Below are 16,637 nucleotides of genomic sequence, written 5' to 3'. Positions count from 1 at the left end.
TCAGCATTCTGGACACTTCAGGCAGAAATTAAGATTACTGTTTGGCAAGAAGCTACTGAATTTTTTTTTTTATAGTTCTGTGGGAATGTGAATAAAGTCTTAAAAGCAGACAAGTCATGTGTTCATAAAAAGCTAAAAGCTAGTTGGCTCACATTCCATAGATGATGTTTGTATTGTGAATAATAAGGGACTTTAGAATTAAAGGGAAGACAGTGGCAGCACTGAGGAGGTAACGACAAATATGCATTATAAATATACATTTTTCATTCTTAATGTAAGAAATTTACATTATGTTATTTTGAAAATGCCTTAAGTGTTAAAGTTATGCTTACATTTTCAGGTAAGTTACCATAAAAAAAACAAAACAAAACAGGCCAGGAAGGTGTTCTCTAAAAGCAGACCTCTTTGAAACAACTTAAAAGCTGCAGTCTGAGGTGCCCCAAGTCTCCTGCCATTTCCAAAGTCTTTATCTTTCTTAGGTATGAAATAAGATATACTTGGGCTCTACGCATATATAAATCTTTCACACTGCAATTAATCAGTCTACTGCAAATAACTACTTGCATATGAAGAGCTCCATCCTTTGTGTCTGAAAATTAGTAAAATATGTCAGGGAAAAAAAAAAGCATTTAAAGTCTCTCGGACACATCTTGCCATGAAAAAATCTGCGGAGAACATAGACTTCACATCAGCCAGAACAAAACATTTCTAAATCTCTTAGACCGCTGGCATGGATGTAATGTTCTACATGCAGATGTTTGCTCCGTCAGTGAACCTGAGGAGGCAGGAAACTCATTTATGTGCTTATCATCCCTTGTAAGAACTGTATACATGCCTGGAGATTAACACTCTAGGACCCCTCAGCCACACAAATCACTGATACAATTTAAAACGCAGTGTGATAAAACACTGTCCTACACACCAGAGAAACAGAGGCACTTGCAATTCCTGTTTAAGCCATGAATCTTCAACACTTACTTTAAAAAGGAGGGGAAAAAAAGGCAAAAGGGGGAGGAGAGGAAGGGGGAAAAGGAAAAAAAAAACTCTTTGCATACATGAGAAAATGCATTATGGGGGTGGTGGGATAGAAGAATCTGACGTTTAAAACATACTGACCAGCTCTGTTGGTAAGAGAAACAGGCACCTTGGATTCAAATTTCATGCTCCCACCACTAAACCACAATCCCTGCAGAGCATTTAAGTACAGCTATAAAATGGAACATCAAACAGCAAATGCAAAGCTCTAGGACGTATTTGAACGCTATTAAACATTCAGCTAATCAGGCTTCTCCTTGGCTAAAATACGTAAACAAAACAGAAATTACTCCATACAGTAGAATATCATGGGGATCTTTATATGTTTACTTCATGGAGAAAGCAGATATAGAGTTTCTGTTACAAACTAAGCATGAATGACAAAAATCAAGAAATGAATTACCACAGTAAGAAGCACTGATGAAAAAACAAGTCAGCAATGTTTGTGGCTAAACAAAACGGATAGTGCTTGCCAAAGTTTCAGAAGTTAGCAGTGAGACATAAATGAGAGAGAAGGATAATACTAACTAGTTCTGACATTAAATCATTCCCATACAAGCCTCTGGAGAGACATGCCATATTCTTCCATAGTGCTGATTTTCACTGCATGCCTTTTTTCATTACTTTTCTGCTAGGCTTAACTGTGACTTACGATGTGCTTCAGGAAAATCAAGCCCTGAAAGGTGCACACTAAGCCGAACCTCACAGAAATCCAGACCCAAATACCACTGGCATGGATCTTGCTATTCTGTGAAAAGAGAAATCGGAACAAAAATTTCACATGGAAATCGATGTACAGAGCAAAAGTGTTACTCCCTGCAGCAGCAGTCAATAGTGCTTCAAAGAAAGGTGTAAAGAACCTCTTGCTGATAAACGCAAATTCCTCTCCACACTGGTACTCCCAACCTATCATTCCCAAACCCAAACCAAGAAGCATAAGGTAAAATTCCTCTGAACATCTATGATGCTAGCAAGCATAAATCATGTTGACTTCCCATATGAAAGGATTTCCCACTTAACCCTGCTGCAATTCTCAGACCTCCAAGACTGACTATAATGGTCCATAAGGGTGAACATCCACCTAGCAACATGACACAGGAGTAATTGTTTTGGCTACTTCCAGCTCTAGCTCACCTCATTGCTACTTGTTACTTCAGAGGCACTAGGTATCTAAGAATAAGTAGTTTTCAAAGAGACCATCACAGCAGGCATGTTGTTAAGAGTATGGGGCTGCTGGGTTAGTTAACCCTTCATTATGAAATAAAAAAAGAAAAAAAATCACAACAGAAAATGCCATTGCTATCAGCTCCTCCATAGTCTTCTCCTGGATTTTGAGGTGTCAGTACATATTTTTGAGGCTTTCTGCATCTAAGGATGTGAATAGGATATGCAGCTGCCTATCAGTTACAGTGCCTACAATGAGCTGCCAATGAGGAAAATAGCAACATTTTTCTCAGCTACATTCTCTCAAGACTTTGGTAATTAGAAAAAGCCAGCTGCAGCTAATAAGAAAGAATGTTAAACTGGGATTTTTTTTTTATTTACTAAAGAAGAAAAAAGCTCCACTGCTACTGAGACACAAAAGCCAAGTAAATCACTGGGTTCTTTCACTACGACTGCTTGTAGAAAGCCCTGCATGGAAAAACTACTGCAGCTCATCTGGTAGGAACACAAGCCCTAAATGGAGGTCTTCATTCAGGTCAAGCTTTGGCGAATTCTAATCCTTCTCAGGTGACATTACTTGTATTCCACCACATCCCAGTTGATCTCTTCAAATATTTTCCTTCCTCTCCTCCTTAAGCCTTTCAGAGTGTGTTTAAGTAGCACAGACTAATGTTATTTTACCCAATGAGCCTCATATTACACCCGGCTCAATATGCAGTAGTTTCACTTAACGGCTGCTTGGAAAGCTATTAAGAGAAAACAATATGAACCAAGTCAGTCTTCAGATTCAGGTTTAATAGAGTCACATTTCAACCCTCTTCCAAAAGCTGAAAAACCCTACATGTATTTATGCCACTGCTAAAGTTACAAAAACTAGAACTTGGAAGCAGCAGGACTTTTTCCAGGAGTCTGATGGAAAGAACAAAAAGGAATGAAAAAGTTTTGAGTTTTCAGATACAGCATTAGAAAAAGCATACTACAGTTCTTATTTAAGATAAATGCCTGACATTTGGCCCTCCTGTATAACCTGACAATACTACTGCAAGACAGTGCAGTGTCTACCAGAACAAGCACCATTTTGGTCGTATGCACTCTACCAGAGTCAGTTTGGCATCATCCACTGATAAAATGAGGGAGACCAAAGTTAGTTCCAGTATTTCAATCACCTCATTCACAAGCCAGCCCCTGGTATTTGGAAACTGTTAACTTCAGAAAGAAAAATGTTGAGGAGCAAAGAACTCCTATGATGTAAAATTGGTATGATAGAGAACCCAATTTTGTGTTGCCTGATAACTTGAAACAGCCCAAATCACCCAGATAAATTCATGTATTCATTCTGTTTGATTTTGCCTCCAATATTTCATTTCCCCTGTGCAACAATATTAGTTGGCTTTCTTTGATTTTTTTTTTTTTTTTTTTTTTTTTTTTTTTTTTACATAGGGCCAAGAAGGGAAGTTGGGATGGAGCAGGTGATATTTCGTGACTTCTGCGAGCCTGAGAGTCTTGCTGAACTCAGAACTCCTGTATCACCACTCAACATAAGGAAACTCCTCTGCACTGCTCAAAACCTTAACAATGTTAAGTCCAAACCAAGTCCCTCAACACAGCTAAGGTTATTACTGCAGATAATTTAGATCATGTACCTCAGAGATTCCTAAACGGACTGGGTGCTCTATATTTCCTCTCCACAGCTGATGATTACAAAAACCAAGCAGGCACAAGCTAGGTATCTGAGATGTTACCAAACTGTCTTTCCCAGAATTCCAGAATAGCTGAGGCTGGCAGGGCTCCCTGTTCCCCTCTGGCCCCTGCTGAGCAGGGGACCCAGGCCCATGGCCAGGCAGCTTCTGAACATCCCCAAGGAAGAGACCTACAGCCTCAGAAGGAACTCCTGTGCCCCAGTTCACACCCACTGCCTCCTGTCCTGGCACTGGCACCACTGAAAGAAGCCTGGGTCTGTTTTCCTGGCACCCTCCCAAGATATGCTGTTAAGATCCCCAAGCCTTCTCTTCTCCATGTTTCCTAAAATTCAAGTCTTCCTCTGGGGGGCCACCAGTGAGTCCAGTAATACCTGAGATAGAATAAAAGTTATGATGAGCACTTAAAATTCTGTGGTTTCAAAAAACATGGCCACTGGCATCTCAGCATCAGTGAAGTCACTGCAGTCCTGCAGACCTCACTACTGCTGTGAGAAACACAGCTGGAATCCAAAGCACTTGTTTAGAAGCACCTTTTCAATTGCATGTTTTAATTATTAATTCCCTCATTGCATAACGTCATTTTTTCCCCCACACCAATATGCTGCTTCACATTTACATAAAGCAGGAAATTATTTTCTCTTACCACTGGCTTTGATGCATACATGTGTTAACAAAAGTTTTATGCATGGGAAATCTGCAAATGGCAGCATGCCTCCTCAGGTCAGCTTTCCTCACAAGAGAGGGTTCCAAACAGGGGAGATCAGACTGACGATTTAGAAGAGAAGACCAAACACAGAAGTGAAACCACCCCCTGCAAATGCTCCTGATGAAGATATTAAAATATGCAATTCCATGAGGCTAGGTAAATAAACACCCTACAAAACATCGTTTGGTTTCCCACCCCTAGCAAAGGTGAAGCATCTCAAGTCAGAGGCCATACATAAGCATTTTGCAATGATGGGCAATAGCTTGGAACAAACTAAAACAGGGGGCTGCTGTCTTGTTGCGTTGTAAACGCAACCTAAGGCCCGATGGCTGCATTACAGCCTCCTGCTGAGTTACAGCTCCTCTTGATAAGTCAAAACTGAGCCCATGTCCATTATGTTATTAGCATGTACTGTGTAAAACTGGATATAAAGCAGGTCTGAACAAGCTGCAATTAAAGGCCAAAGATCATTCCTGCTAGTGGAGGGGAATCCAGGCCAGGCTTTGCTCTGGTGACTTTGATTCAGTTTCTTTCTTGATTGTCAGCTAAGCAACGTCAGTATGTCAGTGCTACCAGACCCCACCTCAGCTGGGATCCTTAAATGCTAACTCACTGCACGTAACATAAAAGATTATTAACCTTTAGATACCATTAATAGAGGCTTAGCTACAGGCTTGCCTGTACATTGAACACGAAGGTTAGCAAGTTTATAATAAAAACACAGCAATCAAAAAATCTTCAGCAGTTGGAAAAAGAATTGAGCAAGTCAGTGATATCTACCTTTGCCAAGCATAGTCATTGCTTCTGTGGTTTCCAACCTGCCTGGCAAATGCCAGTGCGGACACACCGGCTGATATCTGGGCTGCAATACATGTGCAGATGATGTGTGCGTGCACTACAGCCGTCTCTGATGTGGCTGGTCTGAGGTTGGGTGGATGGTGCCTTTTTTTTTTTTTTTTTTTTTTTTTTTATTTCAAAGGTGGCAACCATACGGCTGCAGAGACCATATATCAGTGCATGTATTTGTCTGTAACATATTTCAGCCAGCATTTCAACCCTGGGAAAAAAAAAAAAAAAGAACTTGCCCACATCAGGAAGTTTATACTTTATTACACCACTGCAATTCTCTCACACAAAAGCTGTTTTCCCTTTGTGGAGTAAATGTGTACAAGTTTTACCCAGTGCATAAGCACAGATTCACTGCTGGATCCAGTCTGCTTGGAAAATAGGGTTCACGCAACCTCTCAGTGCCAATACCCAACTGCTGATATCCCAAACATCATTCATCTTTTAGAGCCCTCCTTCTGCCTTGTTACATCTACATTTGTGTCTTTTTCATCAAGATGAAGAAAATCTTGATGATTCACAAAAAAAAAAAAAAAAATCATCCCAAAATGTCCCTGAAAAAAGAACAGACAAGTTTCTACAGGGTGAATTTGAGACTCATAATTCCTAAACCATAGGCTCTGGATTATTTTTATATTTATATTTTAAAAATCCTAGAGAGCAAAAAGTTATTATTTACTAACTGTAAATCTTACTAGAAAGACTTCCACAACATTTTGAATCTACGCAAGCCACACATATTTGCTGGTACCCTCTTCAAACAGTGGCCATAATGCAATTATGAGTGTTTGTTCTGAAAAGTAATTACAGAATTGCATGCCTGTTCTAAATACTGGTTGTAATTAATTACACTTTCCTCGCTAAAGCCACTCAAATGCCATCCCATAAAAACAAACAAAAAAGTCAGAGTAAATAGCACAAATTCCATTCATTTATAAAAGGACAAAATCTCACAGATACATAGAGCGCTTGGCTCTACTGTAATACATAACTGATTAATTACTGGAGGCCATGATTAATTAATTACTGAATGCCAAACTACATGTTACAGAAGGATATAAAACAAGCTTCTCCTATCATGGGGAAACAAATCATGAACTTTTTTTTTTTTTTTAAACACTGTTCACCACATCTTAACTGATGGGATCTTAAAAGCCTCCCATTCCTTTACCATCACATAATCAAGGTACTTAAGATGACTTTTAAAAAAAAAAAAAAAAAAAAAAAAAAAAAAAAAAACAACTAGAAAAAGACCTGTTTGCCTCACATTAACATTTTATTCCCTTGTGTTCTTTCACACCTTACAGTTTTTACACTCCAGAGGAAAGACCAAGAAACGCAATCACCAACATCTTTTCATGCCATCATCCAAAAAGAAACTTGAAATGGCAAAAAACAAACAACTGTACTACAATGAAGTGAGGTTAATGCAAAGCTACATAAATTAATTTCAGTCTTGCATTCAAGAGTACTTCAGTACTGACATCAGGACAAGGTGCACACATTCACAAAATGCGCCTGCTCCTGGGAACACTGTTTGACGATACAAAGCTCAGAGATGTGCTTGGTTCTGGAACCAAAGTGCTGAAATGGGCCAAATTTAAGCACACAATGTCTCAAACCCTTATGGTCTCACAGGATGAGGAAATCTGCAGAAAGAAGCACTTGTGACGACCTACAGTGGTTGCTTCTACTCCACAGACACAACACTGACCTTCACATCAAGGCTTTTCGCATACAGTATCTACAAACACCAGTTTGTTGTAATCCCCCCTTCCCTATCTCCATATGGAAACTATATTGGAAAGGTACCATTAATCCAAGTGCCTGTCAATCAGACTCTCCTTGCCTCTTCTGTGCTTGACACACTGCTGCACCAGAATGCCTTTTTGGGAGCCAATATCTCAAACTGTTTCAACTTCATTTGTCATCAGAGTTTTACAAAAGTACTAGTAAAAATGAACAGAACTGTTCACCTCATGGTAAACCAAGTGACAGCTGGATCAGATATAGAGAAACATAGCTCCATCACTCAATTCCGGCAAGTTGACTGTTGCTCGCAGATATGTGAAGTTCAAGAGATACAAAAATAAACCCTAGTTAACAAATGGCTTTAATGCATGGAGTTGGCTGAACAAAGCCATTGTGTAGACAAAAGCAGATGCAAACTCAAACTCTACACCTGCCCAATGGCCCTCAGGAGCAGGATTCACCTGATACTTTGCTTAGCGAGATGGATTAATCAGAATCCAGGTAGCAAAGAGTTGTTGCAAATCCTTTCCACTCTCTAAAACAAAATTCATAGGAGATTTAACAGGCTATAAAGCCAACAACACTACTCAAAAAGCAGTAGATTTTGCATGCATAACATGACCTTGCAGCACCCAAATAATACTTCCCAAGGTATTGCATCTACTAAACAAGCACTGCACAGACAGTGATTATACACATTATGGCAGTACCTACTTTTAGTATCTAAAGCAGCCTCTGATGAAAGGATCAAGCTGTTACATTTTTGCATTATCGATGGCAAACATGTATGAAGTCACGCTTTTCACTAAAAAGGATTAGCAAACACTTGGAGTCTAGACAAATACCAGAAGGTTCTCAAACTGTGCCCAAACAAATCTTTGTGGTGAAAAGAAAAAGAATGCTTGAGGGGGGAAAAAAAAAAAAGTGATTAAATTTAGTATCATACAAGGGCTGCTCCAAAAGTAACGCCTTCTATTTTATTATGTTGGCCCACAACATTGGAGACAGATGTTGGTGGTACGGCAGCAGAGGCTGAATCTTCCTAACAGTATTCTGCTACATGCTGTTGTCGTGTGAAGGATGGCAGCAGAGGGGCAGTCTGACAAATTGGCATCTGACATGGAAGTGCCTATGCAGCAAAGGGGTAGAACTGAATTCCTCCATGCAGAAAAAATGACACCCACTGGCATTCGCTAGTACTTGCCAAATGTTTACCAAGACCAAACAGTGGATGTAAGTACAGTGAGGCAGTGGATGGTGCATTTCAACAGTGGCAACAGCAATATGAAAGACAAGCCATATTCCAGATGGCCATACACAGCTGTCACACCATAAAATGAAGAGAGTCTAGATCAGTTCATCTGCTAATGATGGTGACTATGTTGAAAAACAGTGCTTTGTAGATGAGAATTTGCTCTATCAAATACCGCTATTGTGCTCTTTGCAATTGTTGTGGCTTCCATGAAAATGAAAAGGAGGTACTACTTTCAGAGCAACACACATATTAAAAATGTCTAAAACTAAACAAGCCTCTCATTTATCAAGCCTCTCTAATAAAAAAGAAAGCACAGCTTTCCAGGGACTACATCTGTAACTTTAAAAGAGCTACATCAACATAATTTGTGAAGAAAACATAAGAAAGCTGGATGTGGGGGTTTCCTTCTCATTTGCCATTGCTTTCAGCTTGTTTCAGAGACCTACAACAAAGATGTACATATCTTCTTCATATATACTTCATATATACTATACTCAAAGGCAAGTAAGTAATCTTATTTAACATTTATTGAGTTTGATAATATTTCTGGAGCCCAGGCAAAGGGATGCATCTACAACAGGATGGATTAACTTGTACCAACAGCTCCATGAACCACATTGACCACAGTTCCACCAATTACAAAAGAAATTTATGATATTCATGTTGAAGATAATTTGTGCAATCAAGTAAATTCCATTTCTACAATTTATATCAAGGATGCATTTTGGAAAGGGGTATTACGACTCAGCTGTAAGTTTTTGAGTTTGATGTACATTCCACTGGGAAAAAGTTTGCAATATGTGATGATCTGCAGGTTTGACTTGACAGTACTCTCTGATCTATCAAAAAATAGAATAAAATAAAAAAAATAAATAGCTAAGGTTTTTGTTTGGTTGGGTTTTTTTATTATTATTATTAAAAATAGCTACATAAGAAATGAAAAGCAGACCTCTGTGGCATAGTCAGGCTCTTAAAAGTAGAAAGAGAAATAATAATAATATAAAAAGGAAGACCATTGTTTTTCTTTCTATGCCTTGAATTTTGACAGAGAACACCTTCCACATTTTGTGTTTTAAATAATGTCAAAATTTTTACTGATAATGACTTATGTCAAGTATATTAGCATGGTATTATTTTATCATAGGAATTGCATGTCCTTGTATACTGCAGATGATAGACTTCATCGTGAATTAGCATTCTTATTTCTATCACCTTAATTTCCCTAATCAGTAAGCACCCTCACTTTTGGGTATTTGCCATGCATTTTGACCTGCTCTAGCAACAGATTTCAGCTAAGCCTTGGAAGACATGTTCCCAGACATTGGAAAGTATTCAAATAAGTCAAAAAGCAGACAAATATACCCTTCATCACACTGAAGCTATTCTGCAAATCTTCCTACAGGTTTTAATACAGAAGAGTAAAAGGACAGAGATACCATGCCTGACCAGATACTTATCTAGGTTAGTATACTCATCCCAAGTGACCACTAATGGTAGATAATGGATGCAAACAGGAATGGAAAGCATGTGTACATACAGCATGTGCTGGGACACGCTCTCCATTTTCATCTTCCACCACAAAGACACCTCAGGGTGTCAGATGCACGTGACCTGCTCTATGGGAATCCTCCAACTGTTGCTCCAGAAGGTCATGTACATCCCCACCAAACCTGCCAGGTCCAAAAGGGTGGCTTAAATATCACAAGCAGTAATAGAAACCTACATCGGGCAACTGAATCAAGCTCCTGGACTTCAGAGCTCATTTTCAAACTGAACCACTTTTTTGCATTTTGAGCATCCCTTCACAAACCTTCACAATCCACTTGAGCACCGATTATCCTCTGCAACGCTGTGCCATTAGCTAGCTCATTATTCCTTCATTCATACAAGTTCTGGTTTCTGCTGACATTTTAGTGAGAAGCTTCCTTAGACTTACCAGACAATAGGGTATGAGTAGCCAATTTTATTTATTTATTTATTTTTTAAGTTTGACTTTTCAGCAGATTCATTGTTAGGATATTGTTGCTGGTGTAACAGGATCTGTATACACAGAGTGTTTTGTAACTAACTACTCCAAGTAGTAAAGGGCTGAGGAACAGAAGCGACCCTCCAGAGCTTTACTACTGATCACAAGTACCTGGGGAATAACTCCAGCAAGTGTTAACATGTCTTTTACAAATTGTTACAAGCACTTACATAACACCTGAGGAAAACACAGAGTTCAAAGTACAGCTTCCTGGAAGGATTTTAAGCTTTAACCCACCAGCAAAAAGTTCACAGTCCTCCAAATGCAACACATGTTTCAAGTTCAAAGAGAAGTAAGAACAGACAAAAAGCCCGGATACTGACCCACAACCAAAAGGTGTTCCCTGCTCTGTCTGTATGCTGCTGTTGTTAAGGCAGTTACTGCTCTTTGGAGTTGGTACAGCTCTTGCAAAGCAGATGTGGTATATGCCTGAATCAATGCATTTTTCCTTAATTCGTTTTCCCTAATAATTGAGTGCTCAATCTTTCCTATAGCCTGACCACACATACAAATGAGAAAGGCTCTGATATTATCCCCTTCTTAGGTAATCACGTAATTAATAAAGCTAATTCCCAAACCCCTATATCTCAATAAGTTTCCCTCTAGCTGTAAATCCATGTAAATTAATAACTGATGTGCGGTCAAGATCTCCATCTTGCATAAGGTGATACAAATTTAAGCAGCTTCAGTCAGATTGTGGTGACTACATTCCTCCATATATGCATACACAAACACCCCACACAGAGCTCTACTGAGCCACTTGGACACAGGGAACTTTCCATTCCCAGACCCTCCTCCTATTTCTACCTGCAGATCTTTTGCCATCTCTACTGTTGCTCACCATCCATGCACTTGCAGTGACACAGCCTTTATCCAATACAGAATGAGAACATTTGGCAGATGAGTACATATAGTAGCCTTTATCATTCTCCTTGAATATGAAATCTCAAACTGAATAGAAAGACAAGTTTTCTACGCTGCTTTTTCTGGAGTTCTGGATGTAGATAAACTCCAGTTTCCTCATGCAAATGTGTCCCATTGCATCTCTTCACCATGCCAGCAGGGTCTCATCAACTCTACTTAGTCTCTCTTACTACAGAAAAGTCTCCCCATCCATGCAATCACATTGACTTCAGCAACTAATTTTTTTTGGCAGTCATTTCCAGAGAAACCAAACTCTTTTCAGTTAGTGCTTTTGCAGAACACTATCACTCCTCCTGGTAAGCATGGCTAACAGTCTTCGTTTCTACATACTACCATTTGGATCTGAAGTTCAGGAAAGTTGTTCTCCTCACTTCTCAGAGAAGGAAAAAACGATTGGTCTCTCACACACACCACCATGTTCAGTGAAGTCCTAAGACATGGAGTCACTCAACTTATGCTGAGTGATATAGAGAAAGAAATCCAAGATTGAAATGAACAAGTAGAAGGTATTCAAAAGAAGTTAAAAATCAAATTATACAACTAAAAGAAAAAGGGAAAGGAGGTGTCTTGATATCAGCTAGCTATGAGGTTGGACTACTGACCTTTAAGCTACATCCCCTTCAATACATTTTAGAATAGATTCTGTTAGAAAGGCAAATCATCATATCTACCTTCTTAGGCTCAAGACTTCTAAGGTGAGGAGGTGCTAGAGTGTTTCCAGAGAACTAAGGGCTCTGGTCTGTTTGAACCAGGCAGAGTAACTAAGAAGAGCAGTGGCATTCACAGCATCTGCTGACTGTGATACATATAAAGCACAACTTTTAAAGCAGGGGCATTCAGTAACAGAGCAGAAACCAATGCCAGAAAGGAGCCACACTCTAAGCATTAGTACTTCATTCCACTTCTACTGCAGTGTGACATGATTCCTTGGTATGAGAAAGGGTTGAAAGAAGAAGGGGAATACAGGAGTCTGGAAACGTCCACTAGAATTAACTAAATTCTTGTTTACTGGAGTATCCCACAGTAGTCTCTCTCTCTCTCTCTCTCACACACACACACACACACACACACACACACACACACACACATGCAGCTATATACATATATTTAACATTCAGAATATACAATAATTCAGCTACTTTTTAGAAAGAAAAAAAAAAAAAAAAAAAAAAAAAAAAAGAAGTCAGCTACACATGATTTTTGCCCTGATTCCAGACTGAATGCAATTGATTTCTACCACACAGGAGACTGAATCGATGCCAAAATTTTCATTTCATTAAGAAAATGATATTATGGAGCATCTGAGATCATGTAACAGACAAAATAGAATGCCAAAGAAACGTTAACTGCCAGTACCCCACAGTGAATGCCTGATTATTTGCAGATGGGATATGGAAAAATTGTGAAATTATTGGAATTTTGAATCCTGTACGAAAGCATTACTTCAGACTGCATGTGTCATGGCAAGTCTATTATAGTATTGAATGCATTCTTAGCTTTTGCTTTCAGTGCTCAAAACTGGCTGCGCTTACTTCTTCAGCCTTATTAACTGGAAAAGGCTGCATTCTTCGAAGCACAAAACAGAACCCTTAGGTGATGGCACAAAACAGTGCCAGTAAGCCAACTGTCAATACCGACCTTATTTATCCAATAACTAAACTAAAAACTAATTTAAATCAATCTCCTTGGAAAAGCCAATTGTTCAGCACGCCCAACAATCGCTCTGAGATCAATCGTCGAACATAAGATCAATTAAAACCAGCTTAGGTTTTGGTCGGAGGACAATTCACGCCACTCGAGCTCCATGCCTATTCATTTCGCGCTCCCACAATGCAGCCCTTAAGCTCTGTTGTAAAGCAGAAATACCGCTATCACCCTCCGCTGTCTCGTCAGCACTCTAAGTAGTTCCACATTTAATTAAAGACACAGTATCCCCTTTGTTAGCACAGATAGGCTGGTCACTTTCAAGGACTGCTATCGTTTTAGCCACACACTGAAGTTAAATTCTGGAAACCATCTGTTGAAGAACCATCAAAACTAAAGTGCTGTACAGTTTTATTTGTGCCTACTCTGAGGCTGCAGGGAAGCACAGCTCTTCTCCTTCTGCAGGTTTCACTGCTATCTGTACCGGCTTTACATTGTAGATGTTCGCTCCCCCCCTCCATTCAAATAACCCTTCGGTGCAATTTGTCCTGAAATCCCAACGTCTGTCTCAGTACTGGGGCCACCTGATTTACCGTTAGCTTCGGGAATGGGGCGAACGGCTGTGAAAAGAATGGGGGAAACGAACGGCAATGCGATTGAGAACACGTGGAGAACAGAAACATTTTACAGTGAAGGTGATTCGTCTTACAGAAAATAAATAAAAAAAAAAAAAAAAGAAAGAAAAAAAAAAGAGGGAAGCAGACCGCAAGCGGCTGACAGCTGAGAAGAGCTGCAGTAACCGCTGCGGCCACACGGGTGCTGTACAGACACACCGCTCCGCTCTCAACTCCGCAATCCCCGCAGCAGCATCTCAGCCAAACAGACCCGATCCCAACGCACCGCTTCTCCCCGTTTCTCGAAGGGCTCTGCGCGCTTTGAGCACAACATCGTCACACAACGAAGAGAAACCTCTGCAAACCACTGCCCGAGGCTCCGCCGTGCCGAGACCAGATCGCAGGGCGGACGGACCAGCCCCAGCGTCCAGTCCGAAGAGCGCGCCCCGCGACCCCGCTCGCTACGAACAGCTGCGGAGCCGCGCGGCGGCACCGGGGGGCGGCCGCAGGACTCGGTACTCGCGGTCGGCGGAGCTGCCGGCCCGGGGTCGGCTCACCTGCCTCGGGCAGGGGGCGGGAACGGCGGCCCCCGCGGCTCCTCCTCACTCACCTCTCTTGCCGCGTCTCCAGCGGCCGACTTGGCAGTGGCCGTAATCCATACAGTTCAGGACGATCAAGGCAAAGGAGAAGAGGCGAAACCGCATCCTGGGCCGCTGGGGCGGGCGGGCAGCCTCCTCCGGCGGCGGCGCGCGGGGCGGGCGGAGGGGGCAGCGGCTGCTGCGGGAGCTCACGCGCCTCCCGCTGCCCTGAACGCGCGCTGCGAACTCGCGGCGCCTTCCAGCATCACCCCTGCGGTGCGCGGAGAGCGGGGGAAAGCGCGGCTCGAGCTCCGCGCGGCTCTCCGGTCCTCCCCTTTCCCCGGCTGGGAAAATCAAAACGAAGAAAAGAAACAAAAAAAAAGCTCGGTCCGGGCTGCGGGCGGGAGAGGGGCTTCGGAGCGGAGTCAGCGACAGCCCCAACTTTTTTCCCCGGCGCTACCTCGAGCGCAGCCTCCGGACCCGCGCGCCCCGGGCCGGGCTGTCAGCTTCGCCAGCCGCTATTTATCCCGGCGCAGGGGCGCACCCCGCCCACACGCGCTCAGGTCGCAGCACGGCGGGGCCGGAGCCGCCTCCCCTACCTTCCGCGGCGCGGCCCCGCGACCAGCCCGCCCCGTCGGCGGGGCCGCAAAGCTACTCGGCTCCGCGGGGCTGCCCCCCGCGCTCGGCCCGAGTCGGGGGGGAGGGAGCTCCCGGCCGCATGCGGGCGACGTCCACGTTCCCCCCGCTCCTCCTTCGCCTCCTCCCGGCGGCCGCGCCGCCCGCTCCCCCCGGCCGCCCGCAGCCGCTCGGCGGGGGCCGCCCCCCGGGGCCGCGGGATGGAGCCGCGCCGCGCTCCCGGCCATGCCGCCGCCGCCGCCCGCCCTAGCGCCGCCCGGCGCCGCGCCCCCGCCTCCGCCCGCCCGGGCCCTAGCGCCGCCCGCCACGCGACCCCCGGGGCTCGGGCTCGGCTCGGCGCGCCGCTGCCTCTCCTGCAAAGCCTCCTGGCGTGCCTGTAGCGTGCTCGCTTCGCTCCTTCTTTCTTTTCTTCCCCCAGCCTTCAGTAATTAAATATTTCTCTCTTTCAGCCCTGTTTTTAAGACCTTAAGCCACTTGATTTCACCTCTTTTCTTTCAGCTCCTAAAATCGTACCTCTCAAGCTCCCAAAGCTCTCCCCTGAGGAGCCACTTGCACCGTTCTGGAAAAATCATTCTTGAAGTCCTCAGATATACGTGCACAGAGTGACTTTTAGCCATTCCTCTCCACATCTCCACTTGGCAAACTCCGATTCCTTGGTGAAGCTGGAACCAGGCAGCAATGCCAGGAGAGGATGGAACAGGAGAGCACCCCGGAGCTCTCAGGCACACGTAGCTCTGTCCAGGAGGATTTGTCATCTCCTCACCTCATCCACTTCACTGACAGCCGCTGGACCTGGGCAGGCCTCTTCCTCCACAGCTTGGCTGATCTACCTTACCACACTGCCCTTACACCTCAGAACTTCTGACTGTATTTATCAGTATAATCATGTCCTAAAGCAGAGAAGCATCAGTACCCTTGGGCAGCAGAGTGAGTTACGAGGAATCTGAGTCACTTGCCTGGAACCAGAAGGCAGGGATAGGACAGAGCCAAAACTCAGTCCTGAGTTTTCCAGTGCTGTAACCCCTGGGCTGCCTTCCTTTGTGCTCACCTGTGGCTCAGCAGCAGTGCTACACTTGTGTAACTGTGAGGATGAATGATGAAGATTTTTACAAGTTATATGATTCGCCTCTGGTTTGCACAGCTACTCTTTGATGGGTAAAGAACTGGATGATGGCCAGGCCCACAGAGTGGTGGTTGTTGCTGGGGGCCTGTCCTGTTCTACATCTGCACTGATGACCTGGATGAGAGCATTGAGTGCACCCTCAATAAGTTCGCAGATGACACCAAGTTGGGAGGAATGTTAATCTGCCTTGGGGTAGGAAGGGCCTACAGAGGGACCTGGACAGGCCGCATAGCTGGGCTGAGGCCAACTGTATGAGCTTCAACAGCACCAAGTGCCATGTCCTGCACTTTGGCCACAACAACCCCAGGCAACACTACAGGCTTGTGGCAGAGTGGCTGGAAAGTTGTGCCCAGGAAAATGATCGGGGAATATTGATTGATGCTAAGAGGAATATGAGCCAGCAGTGTGTCCAGGCAGCTAAGAAGACAAATGACATCCTATCTTGTATTAGAAATTGCCAGCAGGAGCAGGGATGTGAATGTCTCTCTATAGTCAGCACTGGTAAGGCTGCTCCTTGAGTACTGTGTTCACTTTTGGGCCCATCACTACAAGAAAGACATTACAGCCCTGAAGCATATTCAGAGAAGGGCAACAAAGCTGTAAGGGGTCTGGAGCACAAGTCTTATGAGGAGCG

The 16,637-nt window shown here is 43.3% G+C and overlaps 1 protein-coding gene across 2 annotated transcripts in view; it reads right to left on the bottom strand.

Moving 5' to 3' along the window:
- The window catches only part of RSPO2 (R-spondin 2), a gene marked incomplete at both ends in the record, with an annotated part of 95,084 nt that extends 80,714 nt beyond the window's left edge, over window positions 1–14,370 (bottom strand). For both annotated transcript variants that reach the window (XM_079533335.1, XM_079533336.1), the window contains one exon: window positions 14,277–14,370. In XM_079533335.1, the coding sequence (XP_079389461.1) occupies window positions 14,277–14,370 (94 nt within the window). The remainder of the gene's footprint in view (window positions 1–14,276) is intronic.
- Window positions 14,371–16,637: the final 2,267 nt, after the last annotated feature.

This window comes from Tetrao urogallus (assembly GCF_951394365.1).
Source record: "Tetrao urogallus genome assembly, chromosome: 3".
NCBI lineage: Eukaryota > Metazoa > Chordata > Aves > Galliformes > Phasianidae > Tetrao > Tetrao urogallus.
This window is presented reverse-complemented; position numbering and strand designations above follow the sequence as displayed.